General features: G+C 43.1%; 1 protein-coding gene across 3 annotated transcripts in view; it reads right to left on the bottom strand.

Moving 5' to 3' along the window:
- The window catches only part of LRP8 (LDL receptor related protein 8), a 1041819-nt gene that overhangs the window by 424078 nt on the left and 592855 nt on the right, over positions 1 to 24886 (bottom strand). For all 3 annotated transcript variants that reach the window (XM_085602589.1, XM_085602587.1, XM_085602588.1), the window contains one exon: positions 7740 to 7868. In XM_085602589.1, coding sequence (XP_085458715.1) covers positions 7740 to 7868 — 129 coding nt within the window. The remainder of the gene's footprint in view (positions 1 to 7739; positions 7869 to 24886) is intronic.

Below are 24886 nucleotides of genomic sequence, written 5' to 3'. Positions count from 1 at the left end.
GGACACAGGTAGCACAGAGATATGCACCCACCAGTTGACAGTTTCACTATATGGAAGCTCTGAAAACTTGGAGGTGCCTATAGCCAGCAATTACACACCAGGAGAAACCTATTCTCAGGATTTATAGACTCTGAGACGTCTATGACAGGTGTATCTGTTTCTTCCCTGTGCTGCTGTGAGCCCTCTCTTCCTTTTGACATTCTTTGTCATCTCTATCATGTGCGACTCCCACTCATTCTAATGTAGATCTCATATTTGTGGCACCTAGCTTTATCTTTTTTTTATCTTTTCTGACTTTTCAATCTCTTCTCTGTCATTCTGATTATCCTCCATGTGTCTCCTTTGGTGAAAGTTAGCACCATTTTCTATCTGTACCCTCCATCTTTCTTCAACATGTTATGTGGAGGTCTATGCTAACTGTGCCATCTCTCCCTGTTTACTTCAAGTGAGGCCATAAGTATAGCAGATATGCCCAGAACAGGTCCGGTGCTCACTGTGCCATGGAACTCACGATGCACCATACTGACAAGACCTACATAGTGCAGAATCCAATCTGGGATTGTTTCTGTTCCCATTCAGAGGGGGCCTGACAGGTATGGCTGCAGTGCCCCTGTTGAAGCAGGACCAAGACTGATTTGCACGCACATCTGTTTTTATTTAGATCGGTGAGAAGCACTAAAATGAGACAGATTTGCCAGATGTGGATTCCATGCTCACTATGCCATAGGACGTACGCTGACTTTACATATTTATTTTATTTAGTTTTGAAACTTATAAAACGCACAGCTACCCCCAACGGGGGTGTCCTGGCATTAAGGTAGGCGGCAGATGCGAGTATCGATAGAGGTCGAAGAGTTGGAAAACAGCCAGGTCTTCAAGTCGCGTCGAAAAATTGATTCAGATTCAGCCATCCGCAAGGATAGTGGCAGGCTGTTCCTGTTTTTGGCTGTAAACACTGCGAAAGCTCTGCCCCCCATTCTGGAGCGGTGAAAACGGGGAGTCACCAAGAGGCGGAGATGGTTTGAACTGAATGAGCGGTTAGACTGAGCATGCTAAGGTCGAGCTCTAAGGTAGGCTGCGCCCTGCCCATGCATTGCTCTAAAAGCCAAAACCAATGACTTAAACTGAATGCGTCTAATCACTGGAAGCCAATGGAGCTTCTTCAGGTAGGGAGAGATCGAGTGGCGATATGGGATGTTATAAATCAGCCTGGCCGACGCGTTCTGAACAACCTGCAAACATTTGATCAGGTAAGCAGGAGCCCCAGCGTACAGACTATTTGCATAGTCCAGATGTGAGGTGATCAGGGCATGAACGATGGTCTGGCGAGATTCCCGAGGGAGAAAAGGGAGAATTTTGCGAATCATGTGCAGTTTACCGAAACATGCTGAGGAAACCTGGTTAATTTGAGATTTACAGGATAACTCGTTGTTAAACCGGAATCCAAGATTCCTGGCTGAGTCCACAGGTTCCGGAGGGGGATTCAACTCCGATGGCCATCACAATCGAGGCAGAGGAGGGTTTTTTAAATTAAAAAATAGCACCTCGGTTTTATCAGAGTTGAGCCTAAGCGTGTTTGTGTAACATCTCCACCTGGATGGCATTAAACAGAGTCTGAAATTAGAGAAACCTGCTTTGGCGTGATCCTTAAATGAAAACACTAATTGTGTGTCGTCGGCATAGGAAATCAGCCTGACACCACAAGATTCTACCACTGAGGCCAGAGGAGAGAGATATACATTAAAGAAAAGCGGGCTCAGCGCGAAGCCCTGAGAGACTCCACAATTCAGTGGTTTCTCCTCTGAAACAAATGCTGAAGAGAGACCTGTTGAGTGTGGCCATTTAGGAAGAATCTGATCCAGGACAGAGGGGTATCATGAATCCCGAGGCTGTAAAGTCTCTCAAGCAAGATAGCATTAGAGACCGTATCAAATGCCGCAGACAGGTCGAGGAGGACCAGCATCACTGCTTCACCAGCGTCCACGCATTCGCGAATGGTCTCAGAAACCTCCAGCAGCGCAGTCTCAGTGCTATATCCGGATCTAAACCCGGACTGTGAGTCATGTAAGAGATGGCAAGACTCGAGATAGCTCGATAATTGCTCCTGAACTACTTTTTCCAGGACTTTGGCTGGTTTAGGTAGAAGGGAAATAGGGCAGTAGTTTTTAAAAACAGAAGAATCAGCTTTTTTTTTTTTTTTTTAGAATAGGTATTAACATGGCCTGTTTCCAGGTCGAAGGAAAAACCCCAGTTTGCAGGGAGGCGTTCCAAATAATATTGAGGGGGGCTAGAGAGCTAAATAATAGTGCTGGGCAGGGGTCCTTTGGAGAGCCTGATTTACAGGCGAGCAGTTTTTAGAGGGCTATATCAGTGGGAATCGGGTGAAAGGACGTGAATGGGTCACTGTTAGTTATCACAGAGTTTTGGACCGGGCTATCCAGGCTATCCAGGGTCGGGCCAAACGTAGAATAGATGTCTAAAATGTTGTCCTGAAAGAAGTCCGATAGTCCATTACAGAGTTCCTGAGTAGGGGGAATTATGCTAGATAAAGCGGATGGTTTAGTAAAATCTTTCACTATTTTAAAAAGGGTTTTTGAGGAATTGCAGACGGAGATAACTTTCTTGACAAAATACTCTCTCATTACTGAGCACTTAAGTTTGTGAAAGTTCTTAATCACAGCTCTGTAAATTGATTTAGCCTTCATATCATAGGATAATCTCCAATACTGTTCAAGTTTCTTGCACCGACTTTTTTCAGCGCACAGAGCGGGGGTAAACCAGGGGGCTGATGGTTTTTGTCTAGAAGAGACAATAGGTTGCAAGGGGGCAACTGTATCAAGGGCTGAGGAGAGCCAACTATTAAAGTTAGACACATCTAGTTCCAAATCCCCCCCAACTGCAAATGGGTGCAAGAAAGGGCGGGGGCCATAGTATTACAAGTGATTTTAAACCATTTCCTACTGTGATCCCGGGCGATAGAGGAATTAGTTGATTGAGAGAGGGAAGCCAAACTAAACAGGATTAAAAAATGGTCTGACCATGTAAGAGGTATGGGCGGTGCTGTGATCAGAATTCAGTTGTTAGTGAACAGTAAGTCTAACACATGGCTGGCCCGATGGGTACCGCCTCTAACCCGTTGGGTTAGATTAAGGCCTTCCAGGGTTTCTAGGAGCTGGCCTGCTTTATTGCAATGAGTATCATTCACATGTAAGTTAAAATCACCAAGGATTATATAATGTGTATGTTTAAGCAACAGGTCAGCAGAAATATTATGAAAATCTGTAAGATGTTGAGGCGGGGAGCTAGGGGGTCTGTAAATGTGATTTCCATCCATGGCTATATTCGATGCAGCAGAGATGCTGAAATACATAGCTTCTATGGGGCTGAGGTTCGGGATTTTCCTGGACGAGATATTCAAACTCGAACGTAGGATCACTGCGATCCCACCACCCACCTTGTTGTTAGCCCTATTTATTCCCACAAAACGATAGTCAAGGGGGATTAGCAAGATTGAGGTCAGGATTAGAAGAATCTCTAAACATTATATCCCAGGTGTGAGTTTCAAGGGCGAGCCAAATGTCATCCGAATGGCGGGGTAGCGATCTACAATTGAGTAGACAGGCTTTGATGGTGGGTGGAAGACCAATTTGCTCCTTTGCGGGACCAAGGAGTGTAGGATGCAGCCTGGGAGGAGCTGCGGGATCTAATTTAAAAGTGAATAGACAGGCGGCACAACACCTATCTCTCACTTCAAGCAATTGAGACCTGGACCAATGGACTCAGGCACCGGGGGGGCAACCAGCAGCATGGCTGGCCGCGGACCAGGCGCGGACGGACACAGACAGGCTTGCCATTGGCGCGCCAGCTGCGTGCGTCCGCTGCTGGACGGAAATGCCAGGTTTAAGTAGTAAGCGGGCGCTAGTGTACTAACACGCTTGTTCCGCCCCCAGAAGCAGCCGGAAGTAGAGAGCCCGGCAGTCCTCAATACTCTCCACAACAAACGGGCAAGCCCGCGGTGGAACAGAGTAAGAGGCAAAAAGCAGCTGAGGTAGGGGCCCTATGTAAAAGATCACCTAAAGTGCAGTGTGCCAACAACAGATTAAAAACAGTTAAAAAAACACAAATGTCAATTTCAAGATTATAACGCAACTAGCGCGAGTGCCCAAAAAGACTAAACAGGTCTGGGCTTCGCTAGGGTTACCGCTCAGAGGGGACATGGCCTGGCTGTTCAGGCTGGACAGTTACTATTGGAGCAGGAGCAAGACTGATTTGCATGTGGCTGGTTCCTGACTGAAGTGGCATGGGGGATACAAGGACAACGAATGCAGGGCATAGAGATTACCAGTGGCTGATATTAATTCAAGCATTCTACTCCCCTCTGGTCCTGGGACTCATCGCGGTGTACACTCGCAGCCCGCTCCTACAGCCCAAGAGGTGTTTGCCTAGTGTGGGGCATTACATTTACAGCCTTGTATCCCCGCTACTTCGGACTCCACAGATATTTATCTTAGTCGCTCCTGCTTGAGCACAACAACAGCAATTAAAGTGAACACAGGTGGAGCTATGCATGTGTCACAGAGGGGAGGATGAAAGCATTAAAAGCCCCATTTTACCTGAAAAATGGCTCCATGGGGACACAAAAGAATTTATATAGCAACACCAATAAGAACAGATCATGCAACATCACCATGCTGCAAAGGCTCAACACCAGGCCTAAAGAATGAATCTTCGATACCACTATCGCACTTTTACATAATACATATTATTGTGACAGTGTACTGAGACATTAATGTGCATGATCAAAAGAACATTTAAAGAAGTGTTCAAAATGGGTGGTGAATGTATAGGGGACACTAAAATGGTTACAAAAGTGATATGTGCTCCTGAATAAAACTAAAAAAATATAGAGACCAGAAGTTTCCTATTAAGGGAGAGATTGAAATACATATTTATTGTGACAGACTGTAAGGAAGTGTGTTATTATTTGAGTAAGGGGGATGTCCACTGCAAAAAATAATGGCCTTATCCCATCAGGGTGAACCCCAAATTCACTAAATTAACATGAGCTCAACCCGCTGGTACCTTTGGCACAGACTATTGATGCAGTACCAAACCCGTATTGAATTCAAAACATCAAACAACAAAAATCACAAACCAAAATAGAAAACTTTAGTCAGAATATCGCCAGTGAAGTCATTTCTAATGTCTTGTGTGAGGTCATGAGTAATGCCTGGTGGTGTTAAAATTGTTTAGTTCACCAGAAGTGATGGATTTTATTGGTAAGGCTTTAGATTATAACCGGATTTCCCTTTGACTGAAGTTGGTAATCGAATATAAGTATATATGTATTTTCCTACTCAAGAAATCATTTTGCAAGAATCGTGTATAACTTTACTATGGGGCAAGATGGCAATAAGCAAAAAAGGTATGAAAATAAAACTTATCAAGAAAACCCTAAAGGGAAGCCTGGCAAACTAAAAGAGAAAGGCCAACCTTGAATGCTCATATTAATAGGAGAAAATTGACCTAATATTACGGGTATGGATTTTGAAAATACGGTTTAAATGTTTTGCTATTGGGACTTCTTTTGTTAGTTCAAATGAGGTGGAATTGCCTATTACATCTAAATGCAATATGGTGAGTGGATCACAGAGAAGCATGGAGGGCTACCAGCGCAGCGTGGATGAGAATGTTAAGCGATAATCTAAAAGAGACAGTCATGCTGGTGTAGTATGTACCACTTAATACATATAAACCCCGATTCTGAGTTTTAGGGGAAATTCCACTCCATGGCAAACAAGAGCTTGTGCGCGGTTTGTGATAATTATCACATGTCTTGTGTTTTTCAGCAGGTCAAACCTACCGGAGCTTCTCAGGGGGAAACCCAGGAAAAATGGCTTGAATGAGGATTTAATGCATTATGCACAGATTCTCAATCCCATGCCTCATTCAGAAATGGATACCTCAGATTATGAGGCAATGACCACATCCAGTAAGTAACCATGATATTTAATGGCATATGATAAACACCTCACTTTCTCCAACCTATTCAGAATGGGGGTCTTAGGCACCTGTTTAGCCCACGTGTTTCTGTCTTCAGTAGTCTCTCAGATCTGTGTGGTGGAATTACAAACTACTTCTTAAGAAGCCTGCGCCCAACAATTTACAAGGCATTTATTTGCTAGAGTTCCAAAGAGAGACTGGACAAACATGCACAGCAGTTCCAGTGTCACGGACAGCAAAGTTCACCCATCTGTGATCAATACCAGTCGAGGAAGTGACTATTGAAGAGAAACTGATCAACAGAAGGAATCACATATATTATGATTTTCCATTCCTAGTCCTGCTCACAAGAAGAGTAAAACGATTCCCAAATCCAAGCATAATCAACTGAAAGTATGGAAAACATGAGCCCAAAATGTTGAACCAGTTTGGTTCTTGCAACTAAAACTGCCTGGTTTCCCGCCTGTTAAAAACAGTATCGTTAAAAAACGCTCAAAAGCCTGCCACAAATATTCTGGCTACAACAGAGATGCCACAGGACTGCTGTACACAGGGTGGCCTTTGCACAGCACCAGAAATGAATACAAAATGTAGTTCATTCTCAAGGGCAAGAAAGCAAAACATTATTTCAATATAATTGAATGTATAATTATTCTAATAGCGACACCTGTGCAAAACTGAAGATGGCAATGCGTGAACTCAAGACATTATTAAAGAATGTCCTATCAACATAAACTCTTACAAATGCAGTTATCAAATACATCAGTAATTATTCACAAAGAAAGTCCATACACCCACGCCAGTGCAAGTACTTCTATGCACAGGTGTAGAATTAACGAGTTTTCGGAAGTCACATACATACACGTCCAAAATGCTTCGAAATTTGAGCGAGTTTCCAAACAGGCTCCTGAAATGGCCTGTAACTTTTCAGACACTCACCCACAGTCACAGATCAGGGTTGAATCCATCATCTTTTTTACCTCACTTCCCCACCTCAGTTCTGACACAGATATACGCAAATCAGTCTTGACCCTGTGCCTCACGGGAACAATCCAGCCCGAACTGCCAAGCCAGGTGTTCCCTGAACCAGAAACAAGCATCCTGGGCCTGGTTTGGGGGTAACACCCTTCATCAGCCAGGCTATCTTGAATCCAGTGGCAAAGTGAGCAAGGGACCCACGTCTGGACATACCCTGCCAACTTAGGGCAAACAAGGCAAACACAAAAAGCTTTAGCGCTCCGTCCATAATCTTCTTGTGTTTGCCCAGCTTGATAAAAGGCAGCCCACTGTGAAAATGTAAATTTTTTACTTTTTATTTTAATTCACAGGAAAAAAAAATCCCCTTGGAGAGGCCTGCCCCTACACTCCCAACAAAGTCTGAGGGTGATCCCTTCCCCTGCCCATCTTGGAACCACTGTTACTCCATTGTGGAACCACATCTCTAAATGTCTACAAACTCGCATCTTTTGGGGTGTTCATAAAATCTCAAGGCAAACCATACATTGATTCACATAACCACCACCCTATGCGATAGGTTTACGTACTTGTATGCTGTTGTAGGATACTAGTACCAGTAGCAAAAGCATTTACACCTGCTATGCATCCTTTTATGGAGCCTCTTATGTAGTATATGCCTGAAAGTGGCTTTGTGTATCGAGCCCATTGTTAACCAATCAGAAACGTTCACAGCTGAGAGCACGTGCCCACACTCCCCGCCCTGGGAAGGTACCACTTACCTTTGGCGCACCCCGCCTCGTCGGTCCCGCTGTCGCAGTCCTTCTCGCCGTCGCACCTCCACGTCGCCGGGATGCACTTGTTGCTGGAGTCCCCGCAGCTGAACTTCTCGGGCGGACACACTTGCCGGACTGTAGGAGCAGTAAGAGAAGTTGTGTTATTAATTTCCCAAATAATAGAGACAAACGCGAAATGTGCCAAACTCATTTGCTGCAAGATAAGTTTAAGTGCAGAAGACCTGATGCGAATGAACCGCATTTACGCCACATTTAATGTAGGGCAGACTCACTCCGACTATTACAGAAGTTCATATCACCGAGGCTGCTGCAGTGATGTTGCTCACTTCATAAATTTCAAACTGAGTTGGGAATTTTTTGCCTGCAGTTATTTCTTTTTTTCCACATTTTAGGCCACAATACTAATTTCCCTTCCCACAGAGATACCTTCATAAGGCATCCAGGAAGTGCTGAATGAATCGCTGACTGTGTGCTCACGCAGAGGGCAATCACTCCCTCGTCCGTCTTTCTGTGTTTCTGTGACAAAGGCCTCCTGGCAGCAGTAGATTAACAAGGAGTGCTCCCCTGTTTTCATAACTTCCTGGCAGCAGTGCCATCGGTGGCCGAGTCTTCAAACCAAAGAGGCCAGAAAGACCAGCACACTCACATGCGGCATTGCTCAAAACCAAAGCCCCCGGTTTCGGTGTCTGCCCATTTTTAGGTCTCGGGACCATCCGGTCGGCAGACCGGAAGTCCGGAGATTTAATGTCATTGAGAAGAGGGGCTTGCACCCGCCCCTCTTCGCTCCTGTTCTCCATTGGCTGGCCTCTTAAATGCTGGCCAGCCACTGGAGAAGAGGTCCAGTCACTCTGTTGAAGCCCCGTCTTTTTCGGATCGGGGGGCGTGTTTTTTGCGAGAAGTCTCAGGGAGGAGACAACAGCAAAACACGCCCCCAGATCCGAAAATGAGGCTCCCTTTCTCCGAGGCATTTTCGCTGTGCCTCGGAGAAAGGCGGTCGTGTGCTCGTCCGCTCCCCCTTCGTCTGGTTGCTGCGAGTACTGATATGCTTCAAATCCAATTAGAAGAGCGTCTCAGGAGTTAATGTGATAACAGCACACTTGCCAGGCCTCCTCTAATGGTGTTAGTAGAAATGGTGACAAATACTTTGAAGACAGTTATGACTTCCGTTTTTTTTAGTAGCGCGGAAATGTCACCTGTATGTTGTGCTCTTAAGCACGTTTCTTTTTACAATGTACCGTTAGTGGTAATAATCCGTTACTGTGTCTCTGTGGGAAAGATTGCATGTAATAATAACATGCGTCAGGGAATTCCGAAGATGAGGAATGCACGAGAGTTCAAGGCGTGTGTCCGTTCTATCTGGTCTTGGTTGGTTTTAAATTCTCTTCCATTCCAGAGGCTCTACCGGCCCCATTGTAACTCTAATCTTGCAATTAGTCACGAACAAAAGTAAACAAGCAAGCATTGGGGAGGGATTTAAAACCCTCCGTTTGGCCTAGCCGTGCGTAGCGCTGGGCGGGATTCCACGCTGGGCTATACCCTCCCTCCCAGTCCCACCCCGTTTACAGGTTAGAAGAGGGTGGTTTGCGAAGCCTCGCATGCAAGAGCTTCCTTGCCTACGCTGCAGTGAATCCGTTTCTAGACAACTGCAGTGTTTGTAGACGGAAGCAGTTTACAAACATCCTAAGTCTACAAAAGCATGCAATGTACACTCTGTATGCACTATGCAGACGTTGTCTATCGCCAATGTTTTTTCCATTACCATTTTTATTTAACATTACTTTGCGTTGTGTGTAGGGATTTCCAAAGGACTGTCCCGACGCTTCTCTTGCATTTAATACATGTCCCGGTTTTTGGGACAAAGGTCAATTCATCCTGCAGAGCATAATTGAAATGAAACTCTCTCTGCTCTTTTTTCCACAATCGCTTTGGAAGTCTGGAACAATTTAAGCATTTTAGTTGTTTCTTTCAGGCACGCATGAGGAGATGGGTGCATGCTCCCAGCAGAGACCAGACAGGGTGGGAAGAAGGGCAGGGGGGCTCAGGGTAGAGGTCCTGCCGTAGCTAATGCCATGGAATCATGTAAACGTAGCCTTGTGAATATAAATGTGTGTACGTGTACATGCGTGTATGTATATCCAGTGGTCGAAGTGGGGGGAAAAAAGTAGGGGAACTGTGGGCGGAGAATCAGAGGGGGGGAATAACCTGAGGACTGGATCAGTGGGCGGAGTCAGAGGTGTGGCCAGAACGGGCAAAACATCCCAATTTTGTGTATTTGTTCGACACTGACCAGTTACAGCTTATTATGTTATTTAATTCACCCAAATGGATACACATGATTATTTAAAGCTTAATGAGTTATTGACATTAAAAAACATTCACAAAGTGGGATATGTTTTCAATCACAGAATGTCCCACATACGCTTAAAAGTGAAAGCACAAGCTATTTGTCTCCAAGCCATGGCGTTTGTCATCAGCACTTCTCCTCCCTTTTTTTCCCATGAGCAGTTCAAACATAAATAGCAAAATATACTAGTTTGCAAATGTTTTCTATATAATTGCTCTGCCATATATGACACATAATACATCATCTGCTGCATAATCTGACAATTTTAACTAATAATTGGTTTGTGGCTGAAACGGATCAAAAGTTACAAAAAAACTGACATGTTGCTGCAAAGAGGACGGCCCTTTGCAAAGGTTGACTGATCACCTCTCTAACTGCTGCATTTGTTTGTTACAATGGTACTAATGAGGCAACATTTTCTCAGAGACTGTTAGCATATGTAAAATGTCAAAATAATAAAGTATCAGTGTAAATATTGCATTACGGAGACTCGCAATGCCTTTAACTACATCCCAATTGTGCCCTGATATAAACACCTTGAAGCAACTCGATTCAAATTACGCACTGGACAAGAGCAAGATGCTGTCTAAAAAAAAACCTCTATAAAGTGGTGCTAATGTGTTTAGGTGTGAAGAAGAAAACCAATCTGGCCACTTTGCGATCACTTCATCTTGCTTTATTTATTTATTTTTCAGGTTTTTACCCTTTTGTTTCTCTCCACCCAGAGGCTTCACTTTGGAATAGAAACATTTCAGAAAAAGAGTACCTTTCCAGCAAAAGTGTTTTTCCTTTTTTGATCCATTTCACAGGGGAACAAATAAACGAGCAGAGGAAAGAGAGGGTGAGAACCGTAGCTTGAAGTCACGGTTTTCAGTAAGTGAGGAGGAGCGAGACAGAAAGAGAGGGAACAAGAGGCAGCTGACCGCGGCAAAGCAGGAGTGGACACTGCCCTTGGCTTCTCTGGGCATGAAGGAAAAGCCAGAGTCCTTCTTCTTCTCTGCTCACCCGCCCCCGCACGCCCAGCCTTATCTGTAGGCTATTTCAGCCGTCCGGGGACACATGTTTTAAACAAAGAAGTAAGGGTACGGAATCGATTGAATTTAAGAAGTACGGGCACGCCGTACCCTGCCGATCCCGCCCCTTCGACCACTGATATACATATGGGTGTGTGTGTGTGTGTGTGTGTGTGTGTGTGTGTGTATGTGTGTATATATGTATATATATATATATATATATATATATATATATATATATATATATATATATATATATATATATATATATATATATCCACACTGTTGCCCCAAGCTGTAAGGACGCACTCCACTGCTGTTCGTTTTCAAAACTTTATTTGGAAAACCGGCATTATTGCTGCTTGAACACTGTTCCCGGACGCGTTTCGGAGTTTCCTCTCCTTCATGGGGGTCTCTGGTATGTCGCAAAGCTTTACCAAGCACTTCCTTTTAAGATTACAGCTCCTCCCAGGTGAGTCTAATAACACAGTGGCATGCTGGTCATTGTAGTGCTTGGTAATTAATTTTAACCTTCCAGTAGGTCCCGCTTCATACCAGTTCGATCAATTCATTGCACCGCCAGAGAAATTGATATGGTCCACACGGGAGTGAAATATGCAGTCCTGTGAATGGTATTGCTGTTTTTAATTGTGCCGAACTTTACTCCTGTAGCCCACTGGAGGGCAGTGAAATTAATTGATCGAACTGGTATGAAGCGGGACCTACTGGAAGGTTAAAATTAATTACCAAGCACTACAATGCAGACTAGGAAAAACAAATGGTTACTTGTCACGGCTATACTGCGTATCATTCGTATGCACGGGGAGGCCCAGCAGCTGCACATAATATGGCGTTGGAAGGATCCATTCCCCCCACGCGCTCTGCTGCGTGCCCGTATCTTTCTGAAGGCGGCCCGAGCTCCCCGCCCCGGCTCATTGACATGCAGGGCCGGCATTGGGATGGTTTCTCGGTATTCCCTGTCTGTAGATAGAGGGCTGATAAATATGGCTGTGTCAACCCCTGTGCAGGGAGCTGCTTGGGAGAATGCCTTTCGCCGATGTATCCGTGTGGGCGGAGAGGGAAGATAGCTCTCGGGAAACCCCGACAGGCAAACGCAGCAGTGTCTGGAATCCGCCCTCAGAAATAATGCAGGGCAAGCGATTCGAAGAAAGCAGTGTGAAATGGAGCCTTTTCTGTCCCTGCGGTTTATAGAGGGGAGTGTGTGTGACGCACATAGATGCATTTGAGCACTGCCTCGCGAGCCAGCATCATGAACACTATGTGATTCTGTGTCGATAGGGTGTAGGTGCTGTGGCGAGACTAACAATTGATTCTTATCATAACTTTATTTGTAATTTAAAACATTCATAATAAAAGAGGCAGGCATGACAGACCAAGCTTAGCACACCGCTGAAAAGTTTGTGTGTATCAGTGTAGGGGCAGAATTGTGGTCATTGTTCAATCCCTTCATGGTTAATTAAATGTAGCGGGGACTGAAGTTTTATAAGGATCACGTCTCTGTCTAGTCAAAATGTAGGTAATAGATCCGTAAAATAAATTGCCTTCCGATTCACGATAGCTGTGGTTTGTGTTTATGTAATTAATGCTCCTAAGTATATAATCGCTTTGGATCAGAAATTCCATTTTTGAAAGTTTTAATGAGTGCATTGTGATTTAAATAATTTATAGAGACGAATATTCCAGCTTCTTATCAAGGTATGTAAATAAGAAAGAACATACAAACACCGCATTGGCAAAAAAAAAAAAAAAAATTAAAAACTCGGGGTCTTCTGGAAATGACAATCACGCCACTTCTCAGCTGCCGTGTTCGCAGTGCGCCTGTCCTCAGAAGCGGTCCTCCGGCCTGGGGTGTGCACCGGTTTCACCTTCTGTGGGAGGCAGACCGTGCCTTGACAACAGCCAGCCTCGCCTGCAGAGGGACTTTGCATTTTCCTGCGAGGGGACGTGGCGGCTGCTGCCAGTGCATGCTCATTCGGTTGTATCATCGTGGACTCCTGTCCGGAAGCCCAGGAGTGGTGCTTAGATTTATTGTACATAATGATATAGGCAGCCATGGATTTTAGTACCGCGTCGGTGTTTGACCGTCATAAAGGTAAGTCAATTTCTGGTAATTTCTAGGTGTCCTGCTTGCCCCCATCCCAACTGCATCCAAACACGCACAGACGCAACGTGGGCTCACCGGCCTTCAGCCCCCCCCCCCCCCCATGTGTGTCAGCCCGGCTGGCGTCCCTCTAATTGCAGCCGGACCAGAGTACTTCACAGGTCTTTAAAAGACCGTTTGCTCGTTAATGAGGCTTTTGTTGTGTTTCCACCCCTTTTTACAGCCACTCTGCCTATGGCTGGAAGACGTAGCCTCCCCCCCCCCCCCCCCGGAATCTTTTTCACCCCCCAAAAAATTTGGCTCTAGTTGCCCGCCTTTAAAGATCTTATGTTGGCTCCACTTTGCATCCGTCGGTGTTTGCTGTCAGGGATTAATAACAAGCATTTACAATGCAATGGTCTCGGCATTGGTAAAGTTAGAGCTATTGACAATGCCGTTTCTTTAAATGTTTTAAAAACAAAAACATAAACAAAAAAAATGTCATGAGCAATGCCAATAGCTCTAACTTTACCAATGCCGAGACCATTGCATTGTAAATGCTTGTTACATATGAAAAAGACGGAAGTCACATATTTCAAAGCTGAATAATTCAGAAAGCGTAAATGGCTACTTTGTTCACACAAACCCCATTGACCCTGAAGTCTGAGTGGACGCTAGTCAGGTAAGTATAAGGACGTGGATGTATATCAGTTGCAAGCTCCATATTTAATGGACCACAAATAAATATGTATGCATAGCCAGGAGACAAAGTATGGACAAATATATACAAAAAATAATAGCAGAAAACCGGGAGCCGCACTCAGTGCATGTGATCCGCAGAGCCTGGCACTTTCCACTGGGGACACACATGGTGTGATGTCACGGCTCACAATGTAATGAATACATACAAGACCTACTAATAATTTGGAGTGTGAAGAGCTGGACATCGCTAACTTTGCCAAGTTTGTTCTCTAAGCATCGCCACCTACGCAAGGGTGTGAAAGAATCTGCCAATGGAGTCAACGCGAGAAAACTCCACCAACATCAACCTTTCACCTGAGATCTAAGCCGACTGCATGAAACTTTATTTCTGGGGGTATACTGGGAAGGTGATAAAATGTGCACCTTTGTGCAAGCGTCGCCACTCAAGGCGTTTGACATGGCGAGGAGGTTCTAGGTGTTCAAGAGTAGGGTGTGGGATGCAGTGCTATCAGGGGTGTTTTGAGAGATGGGGTATATCAGCCTTCAGAACGGAGTGATGTGGTCAGTGTGGCAAAAAACAAGGTGATGGAGTTAATGTTTACTCGGGGCTGCGCTCCAGGCTGCGAATCAGCCTTGGTCCTTCTCTAACAGGAAGAGTTCAGCCTGACCTGCCAGGCCAGGTCACAAAAGCTACCAAGGCGGGTTTTGGCCTCTTGGAGCCTACGGTGAGGTACAGCTTGAGTCATGTGGCACAGTGAGCATAGGATCCGTGTCTGGGCATACCTGTCACACTTCCAATATCTACTGCAACAAACAACAAAATGAAGGACTAGAATGTTGTCCGAGTAATTATCAGTGGTTAATTCAAGTTGTCCAACCATCGTTTTTTATTTCCTCAGTGATTCGCCCTAAGTGAAGTGAGGGATCGGCATGTGGCAGACTCCTGTCTAAGGCAGGGTGGGCAAAAATACAATGGACTACAACGAGGTGCGGACAATAAACAGTGGCTGAGAACAATTCAAGCATTCCACCCATCACTGTGTCGTTTTCCTCAGTGGGAATCTGTGTTGAGTGCTCTCGCTGCTGCCTCCTTCCTTGGGCTGCGGGACACCTCCGGTTGCATCAAGAATGTGGCCCACACTAAATGATCTGGGCCGGATTTTGTTTCTTCGTCATCTCTCAGAGAAAAGACCAGTGGCTGGTTGAATATTGCACAGTAATTTAGTGTGCAGCATGCCAGCTCCCACTGCTTTACCCTTCATTAATCCATCTTTAGTTGGCACCCCTTACAGTCTGGTGTAACCTCATCCATAGCTGAAGAAGGCCCACAGATTATGTACAGCACCCTGTCACTGGCCTGGTCCATGACAACAATAATATAAAATAAAGAAATAAAATGCAAAGCACAGAATGGTAATCTGCTCTCTGCATCTCGTAACATAGGGCTATCACCTGCGTGTACAGCATGAGGCAATGCAGCAATTGTGGGGCAATGTAAATAGAATGTATTTGTTTCACCTACAGAGGGGAGACAGCCTTTACAATGCTGTCTTCACAACTGCATGCCTTTACCATGCTTTCTTTACCACACAATGCGTTTATATATTACACAAAAACAAAGGTTAAAGCTAAGTTATAGTTAGGAAAAAATGTTTTTGTTTGGTATATAAACCCAACTTAAACTACACAAAGATTCGAAATCCTAAGGTTATCTCTTAATTTTATGATTTATGCACCACTTACTCAAATAGTTATTTCTTATTTGTGACAAACCCAACTAAAAGAACACAATCATAAGAAATTCAAAAGATACAGTTATGTGTTAAATTTCTCAATTACGCACCATTTTCAAATTACTATAAGTCATACTTATAACTCACATTTATGCTTATGCACCACCATTACATTAATATCACTCGTGCACCTCTATACACAGTCATGTCACCTCACTTGTCACACTAAATTAACTATAATTTACCATTGTACCATGCACTGTGTTCTTTCAAGTAATTCAATTTTAAATGCCATACGTGTTTAAATTAATGCAATGATTTCACAAGCTATAACTCATGTAATATCCAAGTGTATAGCTTGTGCATGGAGAAGGGGTGAGCTATAGTTAAAGTAATGTAGTGAGGTGAAAAGACTGTGTACGGAGGTGCGCAAATTATATTAATCTAAAGGTATAAGTATAAATGTGAGTTATACTGAAAAGGCATACAGCGGGTGGCGTAGAGTGGAGTCGCATACAGTGAAGTGGGATAGAGTGAACTCGGATGCAGTAGAGTGGCTTATATTGGTGTGGCATAGAATGTAGTGGCGTGCGATACAGTGGTATACAGTAGGATAGCATACAGTGGAGTGCAGTAAAGTGGAGTTACGTGCTGTAAATATTGTATAGTGTATTAGCGTACAGTGTATTCGCGAACAGTGGAGTGCTATACACTGGAGTGTTGTTCAGTATAGGGCCATATATTGGAACATCATGTACTGAAGTAGCGTACAGTGGAGTGTGGTATAGTGGAGTGGCGTAAACTCGAATAGTGTATATTTGATTGGAGTACAGTGGAGTGTCATACAGTGGAGTGGGGCACAGTTCAGTGCTGTACAGTGGGATTACATAAAGTTGAGCGTGGTACAGTGTAGTGTAGTAAAGTAAAACTGCATAAAGTTGAACGGTGTATACTAAAATGACATACAGTGCAGTGGTGCAGAGTGGAATAGCGTACACTACAGTGGGGTACAATGCAACAGGGTAGAGTGCAGTAGCATATACTGGAGTCACTTAAAGTGTAGTGCCATACAATGGAGTTGAGTAGAATTGAGTAATTTTCTGTGTCATAACGTAAAGGTTAGTGGTGTTAAGTGTTGAGATGTACATTGGAGTGGCATATAGTGGAGTAGCACACAGTGTTGTAAACTTCAATAGGGCTAATTATAGGAGAGTAGAGCCTAGTGACTGACATTGAAGTGTTGTTTAGTGGAGTGGCGCATAATGTAGTCTTGTAAAGTGAAATAGCAGCCAGTGGGTTGTGGTACAGTCCAGGGGTGTATACTGCATTTCAGTACAATGGAGTGCCATCAAGTAGCGTACAGCGGAGTAGCGTACACTCCAGTAGTGTCCCATCAAGTGGGGCATAGTAGAATAACATAGTAAAATAGTGTAAAGTGGAGTTGCGTACAGTGGAACAGCATACAGTTTGGAGCAGTATAGTTTAGGGGCATCCAGTAAACAGGCATACACAAAAGTTTAATAGAAGACAGCGGTGAACAGTATAATAGGGTAGTATAGTAGTGTAGGCTGGAATGGCGTACAATGGAGTTGAGTTGGGGATCATGCACTGCATTAGCGTTCAATGTAGTGGCGTATACTGGAGTGTCATAAACTGAAGTGGGCATACTCTAAATAGCTTACAGTGGAGTAGTGTAAAGTTAACTATTATACAGTGCGGTGGTGTAAAGTGGAGTGTGTAATTTAAAGGAAACATATCATTAAAGTGAGTGATAAGATGTCAATGTTATATCTCCAAAATATATATCAAATGTGTAAAGGTCACTTTTCTGGTTGTATATGTAAATAGTGTAAGTAATGTTAAAGATATAAGTTGTATAAAATGTAGTTATATATTGTGGTATGCTATAACATGGTAAGTTCACAGCATACCAAGGTACATGGTACTGAGAATTCGTTATGTGATTAGTTGTTGGCTCAGTTTACCAAAGGAAAAAATCAGACGTAATTTTGATCACAATTTTGCATTATTGTAAGGCCGGCGTTCCAAAGCATTCTGGGTTACGGTCTTACATAGAGTTAAGTATTATGTTTTATTGTTATTAACAACCTATTACTACTTAAGTGCTAATAGCTTAAAGTTTTGGTTTATAAATGATTCATTAGTATATATTATCAACATAAACTTTTTTGTAAATTTGGCCCCTTAATAACTGTGCACCCGTTTCACGAATGTCTCCCAAATTTTGCAGACTTGCTGCACCTGTTTCATTGTCAGAGGAGTAAACGTTTAGCGGTGTTTGGTCAAAGGATTGCAAAGAAAAAAGGGGACCCCAAAACTTTCTTATTGCCAATGTATTTTACATACACTTTTGTAGCTTGCCGATTACATATTATGATTAGTGCTCCCTGTTTTATGGTATTTCTTTTTGTAACCTTTTCGTCTGGATTTATCCATATTTATTTTTTGGCCATTTTATCTGTATTTATCCATATTTATTTTGTATTTTGTGTATAAATGAAGTTGTGAAACTGTACATTTCTATATTTATTTAACTGATAGACACACACTCATACCTTGTCTGTCGTGTTTTAGCTATTGAAGCTGCCAGATATTACGTAACAATACATCCACTAAATAGTAGTGATGGAGCGGGAAAAATAAAAAAAATTAGTATACCCAATCCATTTATATAAGTTTATATTAAAACGATTAATAAATAATTCTAATAATTAATTGTTTGATGTGACGAAACTAACCAACCTTATTAACCAAGAGAACACACGTGGGAATGCATTTGCGTGGCTAAAATAATAAGTGAACTAAGTTTGTACATGTATTAAATTTATATGTTTAGCTTTAAACAGTGTTAACGTGATTTGCGCTTTTAATAAACCAGCTTTAATGGCTTTAAATGTTGCATATGGCTAGATAAATGCATACACATAAGGGTATTAGTAAGGGATCAACACTGTTTTATTCATTTCCATGTATTAATTACGATTTGTGTTTCCTTCATTTAAGTTGTCTATTCTGGCCTACCAAAAGATGGCTACCAACCGAGACCTAAGCTAAAGTACATGATTTCATACATGAATAATGGAGGAATGCGCCTGCACCGACTTCATTGTGACCCAGCCATGAACTATCAGACCATGAAGACTACTCTGGGCGAGATGCCAATGTCCCTGAACTTGAAGCAAATGTTGCTAGTTGGGAACCAAAAGCCACCTTTTACAATAGACTGAAACTTTCCTGACCTGGGAAAATCCTTTCCCATGCGCCTAATATATTCATCATCCGTATGAGAACATTTTAAATTTAAATCAACAACCTGCAAATAATAAAATGATACTATGATATGTAAATTTTGGAATAATATTAGTGGTCTAGAGAGGTTCATGAGGTCATCACCCTTAGAGAATGGGACGCACCCTGATCGATGCTACTCTATGCGACATCCCATGCTGACAGAAGAGGACGGGACGTTAGAATACTGATGATCATTCTGAGGACTGGTGCTGACTTAGAAAACGACAAATAGCCACAATAGGTAAATATGACAAAAGATAATATGGCATTGTTAGGATTTAACTTGCAAAATTAATTAGATAAAGAAAATTATTATTCTAAGAATTGTGTCGGGTGTTTATTTTCTTGTGATACTTTATTGATAAAATATGAGAGTTAAAGTGTTTTTCATCAAATTCCAAACCAACTAAATGATCTATTTGACCTCTTTCGGATAGAGGAACTGTTAGAAGTAAGTCAATAGATGTGTTTTCCTCTGTCTGAAGTGAATAAGCTGCAGTTCGGGAGCAGGATGTCTCTCTCCTCTGTAAAGGCACGGATAGTTTGATAATTGAATGAATGTTGGTGTTATGGGCCCCACCAGCGTATGATGTGTGTATGTGTGTGTGACTGCGGAATCATTCCGTCCGTGGAAGCAGGAGGAGATTTTGTGTTCTGAACTGCACCAGTTTTCTTGGTAGCAGTATGATGGTTTTTATTGTTTTGGTTTGATGATTTGGCATGTATATATAGCTTATTGATTATTGATTGGTATTGATATGTGTACTAACACTATATGTTGAAGTCGTATTGAGTTTTATGTGGTCTGTACGGCTTCTGGGACGTACGAAGTCGGTGACAGTTCCGTAGTAGGGCAGAGGTAAGCGCTGCTCTCGGGAAAGACGGAATTGTGGTTGCCCGTAGGTAAATGGGAGAAACGTGTAACAATTGAAGTTGCGCGTCGCATTGTCTGGGTTCGATTCGGTGACATCGCTGTGTGTTGCCATTAGGGAACATTTCTGTGTGAGAGAAGTACGTATGATAGCAAATGGGTTACCTGTGAAATTTTGGTCTTAGGTACCAGGAAACCAATTGGTATGCCGATAACGCTTATCACTAAAAGGTAGCAGGTGTTCTCGGAGCTTGTTAGAAGGACAGAGTAGAGGTAAGCGCTGCTTTGTTAACGTATGTTATAATTCTGTAGTAGGACAGATTGTTCGCTGTTCTCGGGAAGGCAGGATTCTGTGTGAATGAATGGTATTTCCTTGTGTAAAAGTGTGTGAATGAAATAGCATTCGGATTGATTGCGGAACTCTGGTTTTATTTCTCAGGAGCATTACGTTTCCACCTATGTGTTTTAATACCGGAGAAAACAGTTCATTGATGCTTGAAAGAGGGGTAAAGTAGAGGGATGTGCTACTTTGCCAACGGACGTAAATTTTCTGTAGTAGGGCAGAGGTAAGCGCTGCTCTCGGGAAGACAGAATTCTCGTGGGAAAGGTCTTTTGCTATTCTGTGGTTAGAGGAGCAGACAATGGAGATGTTTGTATGTTGTAACTAACAAGTATTGTAAAATTGAAACAAAAGAGTCTACCGAGTAGTTTTGTAAAGGAGGAGTAGACTGGAGACAGAAGTCAGGAGCAGCTGCAGCCACTGTTGACGTCAGTGGGACCGCGCTGGGATTGGACAGCTAGTCAGTGACGTAAACGCTCCAGGATTGGTGCGTTAGTGTGAGTCGCGCAGGGATTGGAGAATTGTGACAGTGACGTAGACGCACCAGGATTGGTGCAGGAGTAAGAGTCGCATTGCTATTGGACTAAAGATCGTACTGTGACTGAGAGGAGACTAAAGGGTTCACGAAAGAAAGGAAAATGTATTATCATTCACCTAAAAGAAGAAAAAATCTTTATTTGGTAAAATGAGGAATTTGTTCGTGAAAGATAAAAAGATCGTGACTAGGGAAGGACAGTTACTTCCCCCAGCAAAAACCCCTGCATCCTTCATGGTTGCGAAATATGGGTACCATGCTTGCAGCTGGTTAGACAATTGGGCAAAGTATACAAAGGAAGACGGAGTTTTAGCATTTCCAGAGGATGGGTCCTTTAATTTGGCAATATTGAGGAACTTACGCGAGAGGATGATGAGCTTAGATCCGCGACCTAGGCCTACGCAGTTTGAGGCACTGACAGAGTGGGAAGACGAGATGCATGAGCGAGAGAAGCAGAGAAATGGCAGCCGATACAGGTACATGTTCGGAGGGCCAAATGATCGTGAAACTCATTGTGATCGAATGAGAAGGTGGCGAGACGCTAGTATGACTGAAGGACTGTTTCCCGTTCGAATTGTAGGAGAAAGTGAGGGAAGGAAATGCCTAGAGAAGAGAAATCATGTAGATACCCGGAGGTATGGGGCTAACGAGACAGATGATGATGTCCTAGATGATATGTTTTTCAAAAGCCCACCTCCGTACAGGCAGGAACCAGAAACACCAACAGATACACCAGTGAGGGAGACTCTAAGAATTATTAAGACCGAAGATATGACCCCAGAGGTGAAGAGAAGAAACTCCTTAAGAGAACGGAGTAAAGAGAATAGGGTAGAGAGTAAAAATTCTAGGGAATTAGCAGAAAACACATTAGAACTAACAGAGAAAATAAGAGAATTGACGAAAAACCTGGAAGCAGTTACAGTTCCTGTGACCATAGGTCCTGTCATGCCAATTTTTAAGAAGCAGAAAGAAAGTGAGCGTGGTTTAACAGTTCCATATGTGAGCAGTAAACCAGCGGAACAACCCCAAATGAAAACAAGGGAGAATCCGTGGAGACATACCATGAGGGAAGGTGGGTTGAATATGTCAACTAACCCATTTTATAATCCTGATTTAATAGAAAGAGACAGGTTTGCAGGAGGACCAATATTAGAACCTCAAAGACTGACAGAACCAGGGAAGGCAGAAAAACCAGTGAGCATAACCACTGAAGAATTGAATGAATGGCTGAAGGGTTTACAAGATAAAGAGAAAGAATCTCATACCATTGATGTGGCAAAATTAAGGATGGTGTTAGAAGAATTGATTGTAGGGACAATCCCCACAGAAAAGCTGAAAAATTATCAGGATGAAGAACTACTGTTCCTCTGTAAAAGTGTCACTTGGAGAGCGAAGAATCTACATGACAGATTAACAGAAATAGCAAGTGAAATGGGAATTGACATAATCAGGGTAAAGGCTTTACAGAAGCCATACCGAGTGGATTTCACAGAAAAGGATATAGAAAATCTGAATGCTGCAGGGCGAATAGGGCAGATTAGGGACATAATTGCAGTATTAAGGAAATGGGGAGATGTGGACAAATGGAAGAGCAGGTGGTATAAGAAGCAGGATGATACCTCAGATAGAACATGTCCAGCGTTTCCTGTGAGAGAGAAGGTGGCAATGGAGTTCCCTATGAGAGAGATTCCAGGAGGGGGATATGTATATGTCCCTTGGACCAGACAGGATATTTTGTCATTTACAAATGACTTCCCTCGGTTACGGGAAAAACTGGTCGAGTGGTACCGACAGGTAGACAGATTTGTGAAATTGTCAAAAGTATTGTGGATTGATCTGAATAGTCTGTTTGATATAATAGTGCCAGCAGACTTGTGGGCAGAATGTAAGATAGTCATAGATTGGCCCACCAAAGAATACCCGAGAGATCCCAAAACAGGAGCCCCAGACCCCGAGGTTATGAAAAAGTACGAGCAGGTCATAGCATTCTTGAAAAACAAAGTACCTCCAAAGGAAACAGATTGGGTTAAAATAGGTCGAACACATCAGGAAGCAAAGGAGTCAGTCCACGCATACTATGAGAGGCTAATTTTGGCTTTCAAACAGTTTAGTGGGGATGACAGTCTGGGAGAGAAGGACCTGAGTCATTTTGTGTACAGATTTGTGTATGGTCTGCGTCCTGAGATTGGGGACATGATCACGCAGCACACCGTGGACTGGCAGAGCAAGAAAATAGATGAGATTTTGAGGCATGCTAAATACTTCAGTGATGAGATTGAGGCAAAGCAGAGGAAATTAAAAGAAAAGGCAATGTGGGCTCAAGTGAAAGTTGCCGAGAGACAGGAAGCTCAGCTGGTGGAACAAGCTAATAATCCAGGTATTAAATCAAGATTTGGCCCAGGAAAGGGAAAGGGTAATATAGAAGAAGCAAAGAAGAAGTTCCCCTGTCATAATTGCGGAAGATTAGGGCACTGGAAATTCGAGTGTAAATATCCACCAAGTACTAATAATGAAAATCCATCATTGAATCCACAGGTGCAGTGTGAGGGGAGTGGCCCATCGCCGCAACAGCAGAAGGCTGTTAATCCACAGAATCAGGTGCCAAAACCGCCTTTACCACAGAGCCGGAGTATACAGAGATTTAGCAAGGAAGCGGGATTCTACAATGAAGAACAGTTAAACAAACCGAACCGCGCGAGCGCTGTATCACAATATTGGCTGCAAAATGATGAAAGTGAGTCAGAGGAGTTTTATTGACGGTGCCGAAAAGAGGAAGCAGAGTGCGTACTTGGCGCATCTCTAGAAATAGATCAGACCAGACCATTTGTAGATGGGAAAGTTAATGACGAAAACATTACTTTTCTAGTAGACACTGGAGCTACACGATCCACTGTCAGATCAGCAGATGTGAAAAATCTTCCTCTTTCGCATGAAACAATCCAAGTAGTTGGTGTTTCAAATACACAGATTAAAACGTACCTTACTGAACCGGTAGAGGTCAGACTAGGGAAATTTTCAGACATGCACAGATTTGTGGTGTGTGATACTAGTCCTGTGAATTTATTAGGTAGGGATTTGTTGTGCAAAATGAATTGCACAATATTCTGTACACCAGACGGTATAGCTTTTGAAACACCAGATGAAGATGTTCTGTATAAAATGACCATAGCTAACCGAGAGTGTGAGGTTGCTGGAACCTATGCAGTATTCAATCCAGATGAATTGCCCCCAGAATTGAAACAGACAGTGAAGGCAGCAGTCTGGGATTTCACTGGAGAAGATATAGGCCTGATGAGAAATGTAGACCCAGTGAGAATAGCTGTAAAAGAAGGAGCAGTATACCCGAATATTCCACAATACAGACTGACTCCTGAAATAATAGCAGGAGTAACCCCTTTGATTGAGAAAATGATCCAGCAAGGAGTGTTAAGGGAAATAATGAGCAGTCCATGTAATTCGCCTATAATGGCACTGAAAAAGCCGAAATTCAGGATTGTGCAAGATTTGAGAAAGATTAACAAAATTGTTGTCTCATGTTGTCCCATTGTTCCAAATCCCTCAGTAATTTTGTATCGGATTCCACATGATGCAGAATGGTACACAGTAATTGATTTGTGTCATGCTTTCTTTTCCATTCCATTGCATCATGACAGCCAGCCGCTTTTTGCATTTCGGTTTGGAAACCGTATTTTGGCATGGTGCCGAATCCCACAGGGGTACACAGAGAGCCCCTCAATCTTTAATCAGTTGTTAAAGAAATCTCTGGAAAGCCTTACCATGCCTGAGAGTTCAGTTTCGGTCCAGTACATTGACGACCTACTGGTGGCGTCAAAGACACGTGAGGCCTGTGAAACAGACACCATAGCTTTGTCAAATCATTTGGCAGATGGAGGACTGAAGGTATCTCCAACAAAATTGCAATACTGTAAGAAGGAAGTAACATACTTGGGTCATAATATCGAAAAAGGCCTGAGAAAAGTAACCATAGACAGAATCAGAATCATTAGAGGAATGAGAGCTCCAATGACCCAAAGAGAGGTGAGAATGTTCCTAGGAATGGTTGGCTACTGTCGTCAGTGGATAAGTAATTTTTCCCTGATTGCCAAACCATTGGTGAAATTGACAAAAAGCGAGGTAAAAGACCCTATTGAACTGAACAAAGAAGAATTAGCAGCATTTAA

This window comes from Triturus cristatus, chromosome 4_2 (genome assembly GCF_964204655.1).
Source record: "Triturus cristatus chromosome 4_2, aTriCri1.1, whole genome shotgun sequence".
Taxonomy (NCBI): domain Eukaryota; kingdom Metazoa; phylum Chordata; class Amphibia; order Caudata; family Salamandridae; genus Triturus; species Triturus cristatus.
Note: the sequence above shows the minus strand (reverse complement) of the source record. Positions and strands in the feature narration are given on the sequence as shown.